The sequence below is a fragment of the Canis aureus genome, chromosome 6 (assembly GCF_053574225.1).
Source record: "Canis aureus isolate CA01 chromosome 6, VMU_Caureus_v.1.0, whole genome shotgun sequence".
NCBI classification, from domain to species: Eukaryota; Metazoa; Chordata; class Mammalia; order Carnivora; family Canidae; genus Canis; species Canis aureus.
Window position 1 is genome coordinate 39,148,269 of NC_135616.1, and position 14,667 is coordinate 39,162,935.

Below are 14,667 nucleotides of genomic sequence, written 5' to 3' on the forward strand. Positions count from 1 at the left end.
TTCCTAACAACTAATGATGTTGAGCATCTTTTCACATGCTTACTAGCCATGTGTGTCTTCTTCAGAAAACTATTCATATCCTTTACCCATTTTTGACCTCGGTTGTCATTTCATTGTTGAGTTATAGGAGTTCATTATATATTATGGATACAAGGCCCATTATGCCTATGTTTTCCTCTATTACTTTTATAATTTTAGCTCTCATATTTAGGTCAGTGACTTACTTTGCATTAAGTTTTGTATTTGGTATGAGGTAAGGGTACTTTACCTTTACCAAAAGTACTTTATATACTTTTGGATCTGGAGCTCCAGTGGTCCCAGCACCATCTGCTCAAAAGACTACTCTGGCACCATTACTGGTTTTGGCATACTTGTCAAAAATCAGTTGACCATAAATGTAAGGATTTCTGGGCTCTCGATTCAGTTCCACTGATCCACAGAACTATTTTTATGCCAGTACCAACCTGCATTGATTAATTTCATATGATTACTTTAACTTTGTAATAAACTGTGAAATCAGGAAGTGCAGACCTCCAACTTGTTTTTTGAAGATCGGTTTATTTATTTTGGATCCCCTGCATTTCCATGTGAATTTCAGGATAAGTCTATCAACTTCTGCCAAAAAAATTAAAAAGCAGCTGGGTTTTGGATAGGGATGGTACTGACGCTGTAGGTCACTTCAGGAAGTCCTCCCTGGATGACTGCACCCATGTACTGACAGACTTCTCGGTTTCCTCCCTTGCTCTCCTACAGACTGTTGCCCACACCTTAACCAAAGGGAAATGTTTAACATGAATCAGAAAATATCACACAAAGCTCTTCAAATGTGAAAATAAAATCTAAACTCCTTATCATGTTCCCAAGACCCCCCCAATACTTAGCTCTTGCCCAGCTGTCTCACCTCACCCCTACTTTTCTCTTTCATCATCCACAGGCTTCAGCTTGTTTCTGTCCCTTATACACATCAAAGCGCTGAATGTGCAGTTTCCTCTGCCCAGGACACTTTTCCCCAGATCTTTTAGATGCATGGCTCCTTATAATTCAGATCTCAATTCAAATGTCACCTCCTCAAGGAGACCTTTTTTTTTTTTTTTAAGATTTTATTAAAAAAAAAAAAAAAAAGATTTTATTTTTAAATAATCTCTACATCCAACATGGGGCCTGAACTCACAACCCCAAGATCAAGAGTCAGGTGCTCCACTGACTGAGCCAACCAGATGCCCAAAGAGGTCCCTTCTGGTCATCCTGTGGAAGCACTCTGATAGGCATTACCTGATTTCTCTGCTTTTATTAAGTTTATAGCACCTACCACAACTTGAAATCAACTGTTTATGGTATCTCTCTGTCAAATAATCTATAACCTCCAAGAGGAAAGAACTTTCTGTCTTGTACACTGTTATTCCCCAACTTCCATCATTTGGGACTTGTATGAATAAATGGTTACACAAAATACTATCACCCCCCCAACACTATTTACTCACCCCAAAGCAGAGTGATTAGACTAAATGACCCTTGGATGGGGTCATTGGAAGGGTGTTCTATTCGATGTTCTCTTTTTAAAGTTTTGGACATATTTTTCATTAACCTACAAGACTAGTGGAAAAAAATAGAAACATTCAAAAGAACTGACTAAATGGTGAAATTTAGAAAGTCATCAATGGACAGTGACCAGTGTCACGACTGTTTCCAGCAAGAATAAGCAATGGATGCTAGAATTAGTGGCCAAAAAGATGGCTGGCCTCAAAGCATATCCCCTAAGATATGTATAAATTAATTTAACAATGAAAAAATAACTTTATAATAAGGAAATAAAGCAGACATCACCATAACCATGGGATCCCTAGTCACCCAAGAGATGTCACAAGCCTTCTGATGTGACACACTGGGGAGAGCAAATCGATTCTGTGGTATTTGGGCCAAAAGTGCATGACCTGAATCTAATTATGAGAAAATATCAGAAAAATCTGAATCGAGGAACATTCTATAAAACTAATAGTCTATACAGGTCAAAAATGTCAAGGTTATGAATAACAAATACTGAGAAACTGTTCCAGATTAAAGGATGCTACAAGGGACACCCAGCTAGCTCACTCAGTAGAGCATGGGATTCTTGATCTTGGGGTTGTGAGTTTGAGCCCCACGTTGGGTGCAGAGAGTACTTTAACAAAAAATAAACATGCTAGGAGATAAGACACTACATGTGGTCCTGGACTGGGTCTGGCATCAGGGGGAAATGTTTCTTTTTCTAGAAAGGGCCCTATTAAGACAACTGGTAAAATCTAAAAAAGAATTTTTCCAATATTACTTCTCTTCGTAACTGAATGTCTTCAGTTTTAGAAATAAACATGACTGTGTTTAAGGGTAAATGAGCAGCATCACGACTGCAACATACTATAAAGTGGTTCAGGTAAACAAGTATGTGTACAGAGCGAAAAAGCAGGCGGGAACATGAAGCAATTCTGCTAAAGATTACAATCTGGGTAATGCGCTGGAAAGCTGTTCCCGTGTTCTACCTTTTAAAATGCTCTCCATGACATACCTTAGTCCTTCCCCAGGAGCTGCAATTCTCAAAACAAAACATGAACCAAACAGACTATCAAAGACCTGCATTTTCATGACTCTTACTCAGTCACCAGAATTTCTGTCTTCCTGTCTCCCTCCCTAACCTGAGCGGCAACATTACTCCATTTGACTTCGTCAATGATTCAGAGTTAGGCTGTTTACCTGGAAAGAGTCCATGCATATGGGACTGGAGGCCAGCTCCTCATCTACTGCATGCAACTTCTCCATGAAAGTACTGTCCCTGGTCTGCTTGGGCTTCGGGGGGGGCGGGGGCCCCATGGGCACGACCTCAGCACTGATGTGCCTGACGGCAGGGGCGGGGACCTTCTCTGCCTGATTAAAAGAGACAACTGTGTTAAAAAATGAAAAGGAGGGAGGGAGGAGAGGAGAAAAAGAAGGAAGAAGAAGAAAGAATAAAAAAGGAGCAGGGGGAGGGGGTACATCTTGCCCATACTGGTGCTACTCCTCTTCCCATCCAGAAAGAACTCCATAAAAACAAAAGCACTGTCATATATTAATATAATTAGGTTCCATTGTATTTCCAATGTAGCCAACAGGATGCTACTTAGTTTACCAAAAGTGGGAAATCTAATAAAAATGGCTTCAGGACAGTATTAGAAAGAAGACAAAGGTGGAAAAGAAACTGCTCATCACTTACATTTGGCCCTCAATGAAAACTCAGAAAAGCGCTCTCCGAGTTCCAGTTTCCCTCTCAACTGTTCACTGACTTAAAGGACTTTGTTTTGTTTTCACGTTTGGTTGGTTGGTTGATTTATTGAGAGAGAACATGAGCGAGCACACAGACAAGCAGGGGGATGGAGAGAGAGAGAGAATCTCAAGCAGATCAGTGCTGAGCACAGAACCTGACACCACCTCAATCTCACAACCCTGAGTCACAACCTGAGCTGAAACCAAGAGTCAGATGCTTTACCGTCTGTGCCACCCAGGCACCCCAACTTAAAAGACTCTGAAACCTGAAAACTTCTAATCAGACAAAAGGATGAGGAAGGAAATGACACAAATAGTGATCTTGAAGCACTTTGGTAAAGGTGACAGCTTGGCATCATCGCCTACGGCCAGTTTTCTGCAGTCCCCTTTCCCTCATCTCTTCATGACGCAGACTCACCTCTGACAGCATGCTCCCCTCCTCATCGGTCTCAGTCATCTCAGAAGATTGCCTCAACCTGGACTTCTTTGCCCCCCGTGGAGACGAAGCGGTACTCTCAACATCACTTTCCAACAAACTCTAAAAAACAAATCCGGTTCACATCTCTATTTCTGCCCCTGCCTCATCCCACTGAGTCTGAAGTATCTCAAGAAAATGAACCAGTTTAGTCAAAGTAAGAGAAAATAAGGCTTAAACAGAAGTTTAATATTCTGAAGGTAGGCACACATATCGGACTGCGATCCTCATCCGAAGTATAAGACAATGGCTTAAAATTCCTTTACAAACAAGTCAAATACACTAAGAAACAGAATATCACCCAGAATGAAATGAACACAGTGCAGCCGTAAGCAACAGTATTGACGAACCAGAAAGGATTAATAATGGAATAAAGAAAACAAAAGCCAGACACTATGGGATGTCTGGGTGGCTCAGCAGTTAAGCATCTGCCTTCAGCTCAGGGCGTGATCCTGGAGTCCCAGGATCGAGTACCATGTCGGGCTCCCTACATGGAACCTGCTTCTCCCTCTGCCTATGTCCCTGCCTTTCTCTCTCTGTGTCTCTCATGAATAAATAAATAAAATCTTAAAAAAAAAAAAAAAGCCAGACACTAGAACACATACACAGTCCACAATATAAGGTTCAGAAACAGTACAAAACAGGACTAGAGTGTGTCATGTGCATACATAGGAGAGAAAACTATAAAGAAAAGAGCACAAGGAGTGCATTGGCAATGCTAGATTTAAGGACTTTGGAGAATGCTTCATGACCTCTGGCCTTATAATTATTTAAGCTGTATTTTTAAGTTTTTATTCTGTGTACATTTTATATGTTACGTATGTGTTCTATTTCATAATATAAAACATGAAAACATGAAGGGAGTAAAGAAAACAGCTCACAGTCCTGGATTTATGCAAAGAAATTAGCAGAAAGAAGAACTGTGTCTCCATAGTCTCTACAGAACAGGTAACAATATTCAGGAAGCTTTACTGAGCCCAACTGTTTCTACATTAGCAACTACCACTCACAAGGGAGCACTGACCTCTTCAGCCGTCTCATCTTCCTCTTCATCATCTGGCTGGTACTCTTCATCTGAGGAGTCATCTTCTTCAAGGTGGATATCCACAAATTGAGGAGGCTATGTAAGTACAATCACAGAAAGAAATGAATAGGAAACACAAATCATATGTATTTGGAAAGTAAGAGGAAAAAAGCAGAGCAGGAAAAAATAAATCCTAAAGAGCACAATGAGCAGCTAAAGCAAATAACAAGAGGCAGGGGTTAAAGAGATCTCTAGCATGAGAACCAAACCTAAGAGGAATAGGAAGGAATAAAACAAAGATCAATTTAAAACAAGAAGATAGAGCCCACTAAAATTAACAAATAAGAAAGAAGTACTTAGGCTTCAAAACTGATGAAGGCTTTCTAGAAAAGAATAAGAATTACCTCTTCCAAGTTTACCTTAATTTCATTGGCCTTCTTAATTGGTGAAATATTCCATGTTGGAATTACCTACCAATAAAGAATATAAATTATGTTCTCTTAACTGAAATAGATGAGTTTTCATTTTTACTTCCTCTTCATCATCATAAACAGCCACATACCTAAAATGCATCTGCAGTGATGGAGGGGTATTATCTCTGAGGGTACACTCTCAAATATTTGACAGACTTGCCAGAAGAGGAAAGAAGAATCTATTTCCGTCATTAGCATTTCTGTCTTTTTTTTTTTTTTATAAGAAATCTTGTCTTTTTTTTTTTTTTTAATTTTTATTTATTTATTTATGATAGTCACAGAGAGAGAAAGAGAGAGAGGCAGAGACATAGGCAGAAGAAGCAGACTCCATGCACCGGAAGCCCGATGTGGGATTCGAACCTGGGTCTCCAGGATCGCGCCCTGGGCCAAAGGCAGGTGCCAAACCGCTGCGCCACCCAGGGATCCCAGCATTTCTGTCTTAAAGCTAGTTAAGACTCTAGATACTAGAGAAAGTTCTCTGTCTTTCCTATCTTTTTTAAATAAACTCTACTCCCAACATGGAGCTCAAACTCACAATCCCAAGATCAAGAGTCACATGCTCTACCGATTGAGCCAGCCAGGCTATCTTGCCTACTTTATATTACAACTTGCGTTCACATGGAACAATGAATTTGAAAACTATTCGTAGGGACACCTGGGAGGCTCAGAGGTTGAGCGTCTGCCTTTGGCTCAGGACGTTGATCCTGGAGTTCCCAGATTGAGTCCCGTATGGGGCTCCCTGTGTGGAGCCTGCTTCGCCTCCCTCTGCCTATGTCTCTGCCTCTCTCTGTGTATCTTATGAATAAATAAAATCTTTAAAAAAAATTATTTGTAAACTATAATAGTACACATACGTAAGATATCATAGGTAATAGTAACTTTTGGGCGTCAATATTTTTTAATTACACAAATCCACTGTGAGTATGCATCCTGACAGCCAACCATGACCAGTTTTTATGGAAGGACAACTTATTTTCAAACAGTATCGGAAAAAAAACAAGAGACAGATATACAGATAAAAAGAAAATATGGCAAAATTTTATAGTTGTTAAATCTAGATGGAATATTGATTCACTATAAAATTATGTCAACTTCGGATGCCTGGGTGGCTCAGCGGTTTAGCGCCTGCCTTTGGCCCAGGGCATGATCCTGGAGTCCCGGGATCGAGTAACGTGTCGGCCTCCTGGCATGGGGCCTGTTTCTCCCTCTGCCTGTGTCTCTGCCTCTCTCTCTATCATGAATAAATAAATAAAATCTTTAAAAAAAAAATTATGTCCACTTCTTATATGTTTTAAAATAACAGAGTTGGGGGTGCTAGAGGGCTCAGTTGGCAAAGGGTCTGCTTTTGGCTCAGGTCATGATCTCAGGGTCCTGATTGAGCCCTACATCAGGCCCCCTGCTCAGGGAGAAGTCTGCTTCTCCCTCTGCCCCTGCCCCTCCACTCTACTCATGTGTGTTCTCTCTCTTCTCTCTCTCTGAAATAAATATTTTAAAAATAAAAGATAAAATAAAATAAAATAAAATAAAATAAAATAAAATAAAATAAAATAAAATAAAATAAAATAAAATAAAATAAAATAAATAAAATAAAATAGTCACAGGGAAAAGTTTTTTAGAGAATTTTTTTAAGGCTCTTGCATGCTGCGGACAAAAAAATGTCCCTGGAATATGTAATTTCTTAACCATTTAATGTGACCCAATGAATCACGTTATGAATAAAATCCGACAGGCCACTGGGTTCCAGCTCTACAAGGAGTCTTAGACTCTTCACATGTCCTTGGCCCTGCCATGTTCTAGCCACTCATATCACTCTGTTGAGCCAGGCCCAATACAGGGTAAAGGGAATGATGTGATACAGGTTCACACCCTTCCCATATTTGTGTCTGAACCAATTACGCCTCCTACTGTCAAATCCACGAGGAAAGTGAAGAGCATGGGGAAGTGTGCTAAAGTCACCATATTGAGTATTAATCTTGGAATTTGTTTTTTAAAGATTTTATTCATGAGAGACACAGAGAGGCAGAGACACAGGCAGAAGGAAAAGCAGGCTCCATGCAGGGAGCCTGACGTGGGACTCGATCCTGGGACTCCAAGATCATGCCCTGGGCCAAAGGCAGATGCCCAACTGCTGAGCCACCCAGGCATCCCTGACCTCGGAATTTAATCCCTGCTCTACCCCATAAACTATAGTCTTGGGTTGTCCAAATTCTCTGCATTTATTCATGGTTGGTAAACACAATCCAGAGCCTGATTTGGATCTCTTTGTTTCCAAATCAAATATGGAACTAATGTTAATTATACTCTGTATGTCAGGTAGACTTCATAGAACTTCCAACTCATTGATGGCTGCTTTCATCATAGCTAGCATATATGTTCACTTGTGATCATTATTTCCTGGAGAAATGAAATTTCACTTTATGCAACCAGGGTTAGCCCATTAGACAAAATAATATGAAGGGCTGTCAAAAAAAAAAAAAAAAAAGCCAGTGCAATTCTAGGCTGCAATGAAAGAAATATGGTATCTGGAACACTGAAGGGATAAGGTAACTTTAATCCATATAGTTAGACCACATCTAGAGTAGGAGTTCCACACAAGGTATATTTCTAAAATGATATGGACTAACCAGGCACATTCAGAAAAGGATCAGACTAGTGAAGTCTTGTCACATGAAACTGATAAAAAACTGGGGGACATTTAGCAACAAAAGAATATTACAAAAAGACATACTAGTTTTCTTCTATTAGAGGAAAGGTCATGTGGAAGAGGAACAGACTTATTTCTTCTACAGAGCTACAAAGAATAGAACTGGGGATCCCTGGGTGGCGCAGTGGTTTGGCACCTGCCTTTGGCCCAGGGCACGATCCTGGAGACCCGGGATCGAATCCCACGTCAGGCTCCCAGTGCATGGAGCCTGCTTCTCCCTCTGCCTGTGTCTCTGCCTCTCTCTCTCTCTCTCTCTGTGTGACTATCATAAATAAATAAAAATTAAAAAAAAAAAAAAAAGAATAGAACTGGACAAAAGGACAAAAACACAATATGCACTTTGGATCCATTAGGCAAATCTTCCTCACCGTCAGATAAAATGGACTACCTCAGGACTGCTGCCTGCCTGTTACAGAGGATGAGCACAAACTAGACAAATGGGTCTTTGCATCTGTGCCAGAAAACTCCAGAAGCCTTCTAGCAGCTTCCTTCAGTGAGTGCAAAACAACCAAATGCTGTTTCTAATAATGCATATTCCCAGGCCCTATTCCAGGTCTGAGGTAAACTATGGAACACACATTCTCAATAAGCACTCTTGAGGGACTCCACTCAGGGTGATCTGATACAAGTGCTCCCTAGAACACAGGTTGAAAAATACTACTCTAAACCCTTTGCTGCATATAACCTGAATAGAAAAGCTGACTTTGCTTAGTACTTTCGACCATTCTAAATGGTTATCTACCTAGTACTTCCAAAAGAGCAATACTTCCACATCAACTAAAATAAACTATGATCATGATTCTGTATGTTGTCTCTATTTATCTTTTACAGATATGTCTCTGAAGGAGGCAAATCCAGACCATGATAAATCTTTCCTATATTAGTTTCCCTGCAAATAACCTAGAATTAGACCATATTTACCTAACTAAAAAAAAAAAAACAAAAAAAAAAACAGAACACCCACCACTCCTTTTTCCACCACTTCTTTCAGTTTAGAGCGTGTCATTTTGGGCTCCTGAGGCAGGGAAAATGAGAAGAAAACAGTCAATAAAAATCATCATGTGAATCCTGGGTTTTGAGATGCTAACTCTATCCCCAATATCCAGCTATTTACAAACTCCCAAGTGACCTCCTGCACTTAGCCCATTTACGGATAGCTCTGCTCTAACAGCATTAAAAAGTAACAATCAACTACTCACAAACATTGGCATATCTTCCGTCTCACTGATGGCTGCTTTCATCATAGCTACCACATGCTCATTTGTGATTACTTCCTGGAAAGATGAAATTTCACTTTATGCAATGAAGACATGTTACCTAGATAACACCCACTTCTCTGTAAGTCTGCCAGATGTGCAGTGGAGAGACAGGTGCTTCTGGTTGAGATAAGCCTGCTCTGGACAGAAGCACACAGTTTCAAAGGGTCACAGAGCAGGAACGCATCATCCCACAGCTACCAGGAACAGGAAAGAGTCTGAGTAAGTGACTCTAGCTTCTGAGAAACAGTAACAAGCAAGGAAGTTTTTATAAACGGCTGTGTTGACACAGCACCAGCACACATGCAGCGTACACTGCCACCGGGCATCTTTTCACACCTATCAGCCCACAGGTAAGTCCACTGCAAGCATTATCTTCAAATCTGCTAAACAAGACGTAAAGATATCAAGTCAGTGGAGGAAGAAAGGAATAGTTCACCTCCCCAGTTATTTCTCAATGTGTGTTCAGATTTCAAACGTGTGCTGAGTGCAGGGGGAAAGCCGCCTTGAAATGTAAAATGCTGCAGCAGGTGCAACTCACAAAGTCAAGAATCCCCATTCTACCAACCCAGATTTCCCCAGCGTGTGAGCTTTCTAGCCACACAACCAGGCCACTGCCCTACTCACGTGGAGGATGTTGCGCACATTGACAGCGGTCAGGTTGTGCTGCTTGGCGCCATCCTCAAGCGTGCGGTCCAGCGCGTCATCCAGCTTCAGGTCACAGGTGCACGTGCCTCCCTCAGGTCCCCGTGCGTCTCGCTTCCTCTTGCTGCCCTTTCTCTTCCTTCGCCTTCTCTCACTTTCTTCGCCGCTTTGTTCTTCTGCAAATAAACGGAGAACATCACCAGAATCTCCAAAACCACTACTCCCAGAACTTACCCCAATGGGCCAACAGTAAAGAGGAGAAGAGGCTGCCAGCAGGCTGGTCTTGGAAATCAGAGCAGCCACACGGTGGCCACAGTGTGGGTGCTTGGTGCCAAAAACCCCACACCCGCTGCACACTGGTACAGGTCAGCCAGTCCTCTACACTGATGCATACTTACTCCTAACAACCCAAAGAGGCAGGGACTATTACTTTTCTCATTGCAGATGGAGAAACTTAGGAAGAGAGATTAAGAAACTTTCCCAAGACCCTTGTTCTCTAGCCCTGGCATCCACAGTCCTAATCACTACTCCATATTGCCCAGATAATACACCAGAAATCCTGGGTCTGTGCTTCGGTTCTGGGTGACCTCAGCAAGAGGCTCATTTCTTTCTTTTGCAAATACAAGTATCTGCCTATCAGGTATGCCATGTAGATGAAGTGAAATAACATACACCAAATGTGCTTTATGCCAATAAAACATTATACAATGTAATTCGGCATTATTATTCTATTCAGTCTAGAAAAGAGAAAAACAAGGAGCAATGGATAAAAAATTCACTCTGAACCATATCAAAAAAGGGGAGGGGGAACAAAGTTATCTCTACTCTACCAGAAGAGAGTATATATATAATCAGACAAAGGGAAAAACTTCTTGATTCTTCGAATCTGTTAAGTCTTGAAATAGATTATCATGTGATACCAAAATGAGGTTCTCATCCCTCTGATGCTTTCTGCCTGCTACCCTCTGAAAACAAGGATTAGAGAGGATTATCATGATGACCTTCTCTCTGTCTAAAAAGATTTTGTGACCTTCAAGCCATATTGTGGCAATATCTACACAGTGAAAAGTTATTAGTGACTTTATAAACAATTGCTTCTGCACTTGTGAACACACATGAAGAATTTGATAAATGTACGACTTTCAAGCCAATAACTATTCTTAAAAAATTAGACGTGCAGAGACAAATAATCACATTACTCATGTCAACATTAATTATTTTTGCAAAAAGATGGAAAACTCCTAAGTGTCCAGTATTACAGGAATGGTAAAAATGAACACCAGATTATTCATACACTGAGCCATTAAATTAGAAATGGTCTTTTCAGGGGGATCTGGCCAGTTCAATCATAAAGCATGTGACTCTTCATCTCAGGGCTGTGAGTTCAAGCTCCATATCAGGTGAAGAAATTACTTAAATAAACTTTTACTTTATAAACTTTTTTTTTTAACTTTATAAATAGTCTTTTTACACAGTGGTGGAAAGAGTAAGTGTCTACCAAGAGCTCTTAATGATACGGAAAACTTTCTGATAATGACCTTGAAGAAGAAAAGGAAAAGACAGAATTCAAATATGCGCATCTTAGAACCCTGTCCCCTAAATCAGATGCACTGCTTCAAAGTGCACCCCACAAGATACCTGCAAAAAAAAAAAAAAAAAAAAAAAAAAACTCCCCAAAGTACCTAAAGAATGATAAAGCTCTTTACTACTTTTTTGGTTATTTTTTGAGAAAGCAGCAGAAGGGGAATTACACAGAATATACAACAAAACCCACCTAAAGACGCTTGTATATATATCTTTTCCCTAAGTCTCTCTTCTCATCTCAATGGTTCTCTATAAATTCTCAAATAGCTCTCTCCCCACACTCTTCCTGGAGTGAAGAACAAGCCCCTCTCTCTTTGCTCCTCCCTTCCCTCTTGCATCCTCTTTCAAGCACACCAATCCAGCCAGGGCTTGGCTTCTGTCATACACCCTTCCCTCCTCATCTTCCCTGAGCTGCACAGAAAAAATGCTCTGGTGGTGGCAGAAGAAGGATTTCTGAAACCAGAGAAGATTTTTTTTTTTTTTTTTAAGATTTTATTTATTTATTCATGAGAGACACACAGGGGCGGGGTGCACAGACACAGGCAGAGGGAAAAGCAGGGGACTTGATCCCGGGTCTCCAGGATGACGCCCTGGGCCGAAGGCGGTGCTAAACCGCTGAGCCACCTGGGCTGCCCGAGAGGTTTTAATTCAGCTTTATACCTATATCGTAGCATGTTATTAGTAACACTGTCAACTGTAAAACTAATCTAGGGGGGAAAGTTTTAAAGAGATGATGGAAGTTCAAACTGTTAATACTGTATCAGAAACAATAAAGTTTGTTAACTAAGACGTGACCAAAAAATTAAATATTCTTTATAAAATTTAGATTTATAAAGTGTAACCAAAATTCACAGAAAAGAAGGCCAAAGAAGGATGTGTACAAAAAAAGCAGCTAAACTTCCTAAAATTTTACACAGTTATTTGATGAGGAATCAAACTATTCTTTCAAACAGAGTATCTTGGGAATACCTGGGTGGTTCAGCAGTTGAGCGTCTACCCTCAGCTCAGGGCACGATCCCGGAAAGGAATTTCGGGATGGAGTCCCACAATGGGACTCCTGCTTCTCCCTCTGCCGGTGTCTCTGCCTCTCTCTGTGTATCTCATGAATAAATAAATTCTTTAAAATAAATAAATAAATAAAACAGAGCTTCTAAAACTGACTTTGACAAAGAGCCAGTTTGCTTTTGACCAATCCACTGCAGACAAATATTTTTATAAAATAAAATAAAGAATGTAGCCATCAGGGCAGCCCGGGTGGCTCAGCAGTTTATCACTGCCTTCAGCCCAGGGTGTGATCCTGGAGACCTGGGAACAAGTCCCACGTCAGGCTCCCTGCATGGAGCCTGCTTCTCCCTCTGCCTGTGTCTCTGCCTCTTTCTCTTCTGGCTCTCATGAATAAATAAATAAAATCTTAAAAAAAAAAGAATGTAGCCATCAGGGATGCCAGCGGTTGAGTGTCTGCCTCCGGCTCAGGGTGTGATCCCGGAGTTCTGGGATCGAGTCCCACATCGGACTCCCTGCAGTGAGCCCAGGTTTCTGCCTCTCTGTGTCTCTCATGAATAAATAAATCTTAAAAAAAAAAAAAAAAAAAAAGAATGTAGCCATCATATCAAAAGTTATAAAATTTCTAAGCTTTTACTCTCGGTTTCCTTAACTTATTTTGTTTCAAACCAGTTCTCAAACTGGCACTGGTTCTCAGACCACACTTTCAGTAGCAAGACTGAAAAACACTTAGCCCCACTAAAAGTACTATAAAAGATGAAATATAGGGATGCTTGGGTGGCTCAGCAGTTTAGCGTCTGACTTTGACTCAGGTCGTGGTCCTGGAGTCCCCAGATCAAGTCCCGCATCTGGCTCCTGCATGGAGCCTGCTTCTCCCTCTGCCTGCGTCTCTGCCTGTCTGTGTCTTTCATGAACAAATAAAATCTTTAAAAAAAAAAAAAAGATGAAATATAAAAATTATTTAAGTGACTTATGAAAAAAGCTTATCATAACTTTTTTTTAAAGATTTCATTTATTCATGGGACAAAGAGAGAGAGGCAGAGACACAAGCAGAGGGAGAAGCAGGCTCTCTGCAGTAGGGAGCCTGATGCAGAACTTGATCCCAAGACCCCAGGATCATGACCTGAGCCAAAGGCAGATGCTCAACCACTGCGCCACCCAGGTGCCCCCAGCTTATCATAAAATTTAAACATAAATATTTTCCGTGAAAAAACCATTACAGTTAGCATAATTCCATTTAGAATACTTATAAACATGCAAAGTGGGGTTAAACCATCCCAGTGTCTAAATTACATCACACCTATTTCTCCTCTGATTTTTTTTAAAGATTTTTTACTTATTTATTTATTCATAGAGACACACACAGAGAGAGATAGAAGAGTTAGAGACACAGGCAGAGGGAGAAGCAGGCTCCATGCAGGGAGCCTGACGTGGGACTCGATCCCAGGTTGCCAGGATCACACCCCGGGCTGCAGGCGGCGCTAAACTGCTGCACCACCAGGGCTGCCCCGATTTCTGATTTTATTTATTTTATTTTATTTTTTTATTTATTTATTCATAGAGACAGAGAGAGAGAGGCAGAAGCAGGCACCATGCAGAGAGCCCGACGCAGGACCCAATCCAGGGTCTCCAGGATCATGCCCTAGGCCGCACGCAGCACTAAACCACTGCGCCACTGGGGCTCCCCCATTTCTGGTTTTAATGCTAAATTTTTATTAGGGAATATATGTCTGAAAGAAAATCTAATAAATTCAAATTCCAACACATTACACAAACAATCCAAAAAAGAACTGATAATTCAACTACTTGTTATACTGTTTTAGAACTAATCCTTTATCTTTTAAAATACTGGGATACCACCAACTCTATGAATTGTAAACAGCTGAAATTTAGACGTTAATAAAAGGAAGCCACTCTATAAAGATCAGGCCAGAAAAGATACAGAAGAAAATCTAATTTTCCTTTCATGCAAAAGATAGAAGGTGGCTAAAAACGACATATTCCCTGAAAAGCAGATTTAATGATGTAACCAATTAACTAAAAATATAATGCACCGTAAATTTACTGTAAAGTGGATAAAGTAAGTAAAAACAGTGGGTTCTACAATATCTGAATCACCAATGTTGCTCTGATATATGAAAACAGTTGCTTAATAGCCCTTCAAAAACACACCTAGGAAAAAAACAAAAAAACAAAAAAACAAAAAAACACACCTAGGATCTCTGGTTCTGGTC

General features: G+C 40.6%; 1 protein-coding gene across 8 annotated transcripts in view; it reads right to left on the reverse strand.

Annotated features, from left to right (window-relative positions):
- Window positions 1-14,667, reverse strand: part of GON4L (gon-4 like) — a 75,324-nt gene that overhangs the window by 38,972 nt on the left and 21,685 nt on the right. For 7 of the 8 annotated variants that reach the window (XM_077901017.1, XM_077901020.1, XM_077901018.1 and 4 more), the window contains 7 exons: window positions 9,830-10,023; window positions 9,146-9,220; window positions 8,911-8,961; window positions 5,189-5,239; window positions 4,770-4,865; window positions 3,689-3,808; window positions 2,725-2,895 (listed from right to left, as the gene is read on the reverse strand). In XM_077901017.1, coding sequence (XP_077757143.1) covers window positions 2,725-2,895; window positions 3,689-3,808; window positions 4,770-4,865; window positions 5,189-5,239; window positions 8,911-8,961; window positions 9,146-9,220; window positions 9,830-10,023 — 758 coding nt within the window. The remainder of the gene's footprint in view (window positions 1-2,724; window positions 2,896-3,688; window positions 3,809-4,769; window positions 4,866-5,188; window positions 5,240-8,910; window positions 8,962-9,145; window positions 9,221-9,829; window positions 10,024-14,667) is intronic. The other variant, XM_077901019.1, reaches the window with a different exon arrangement.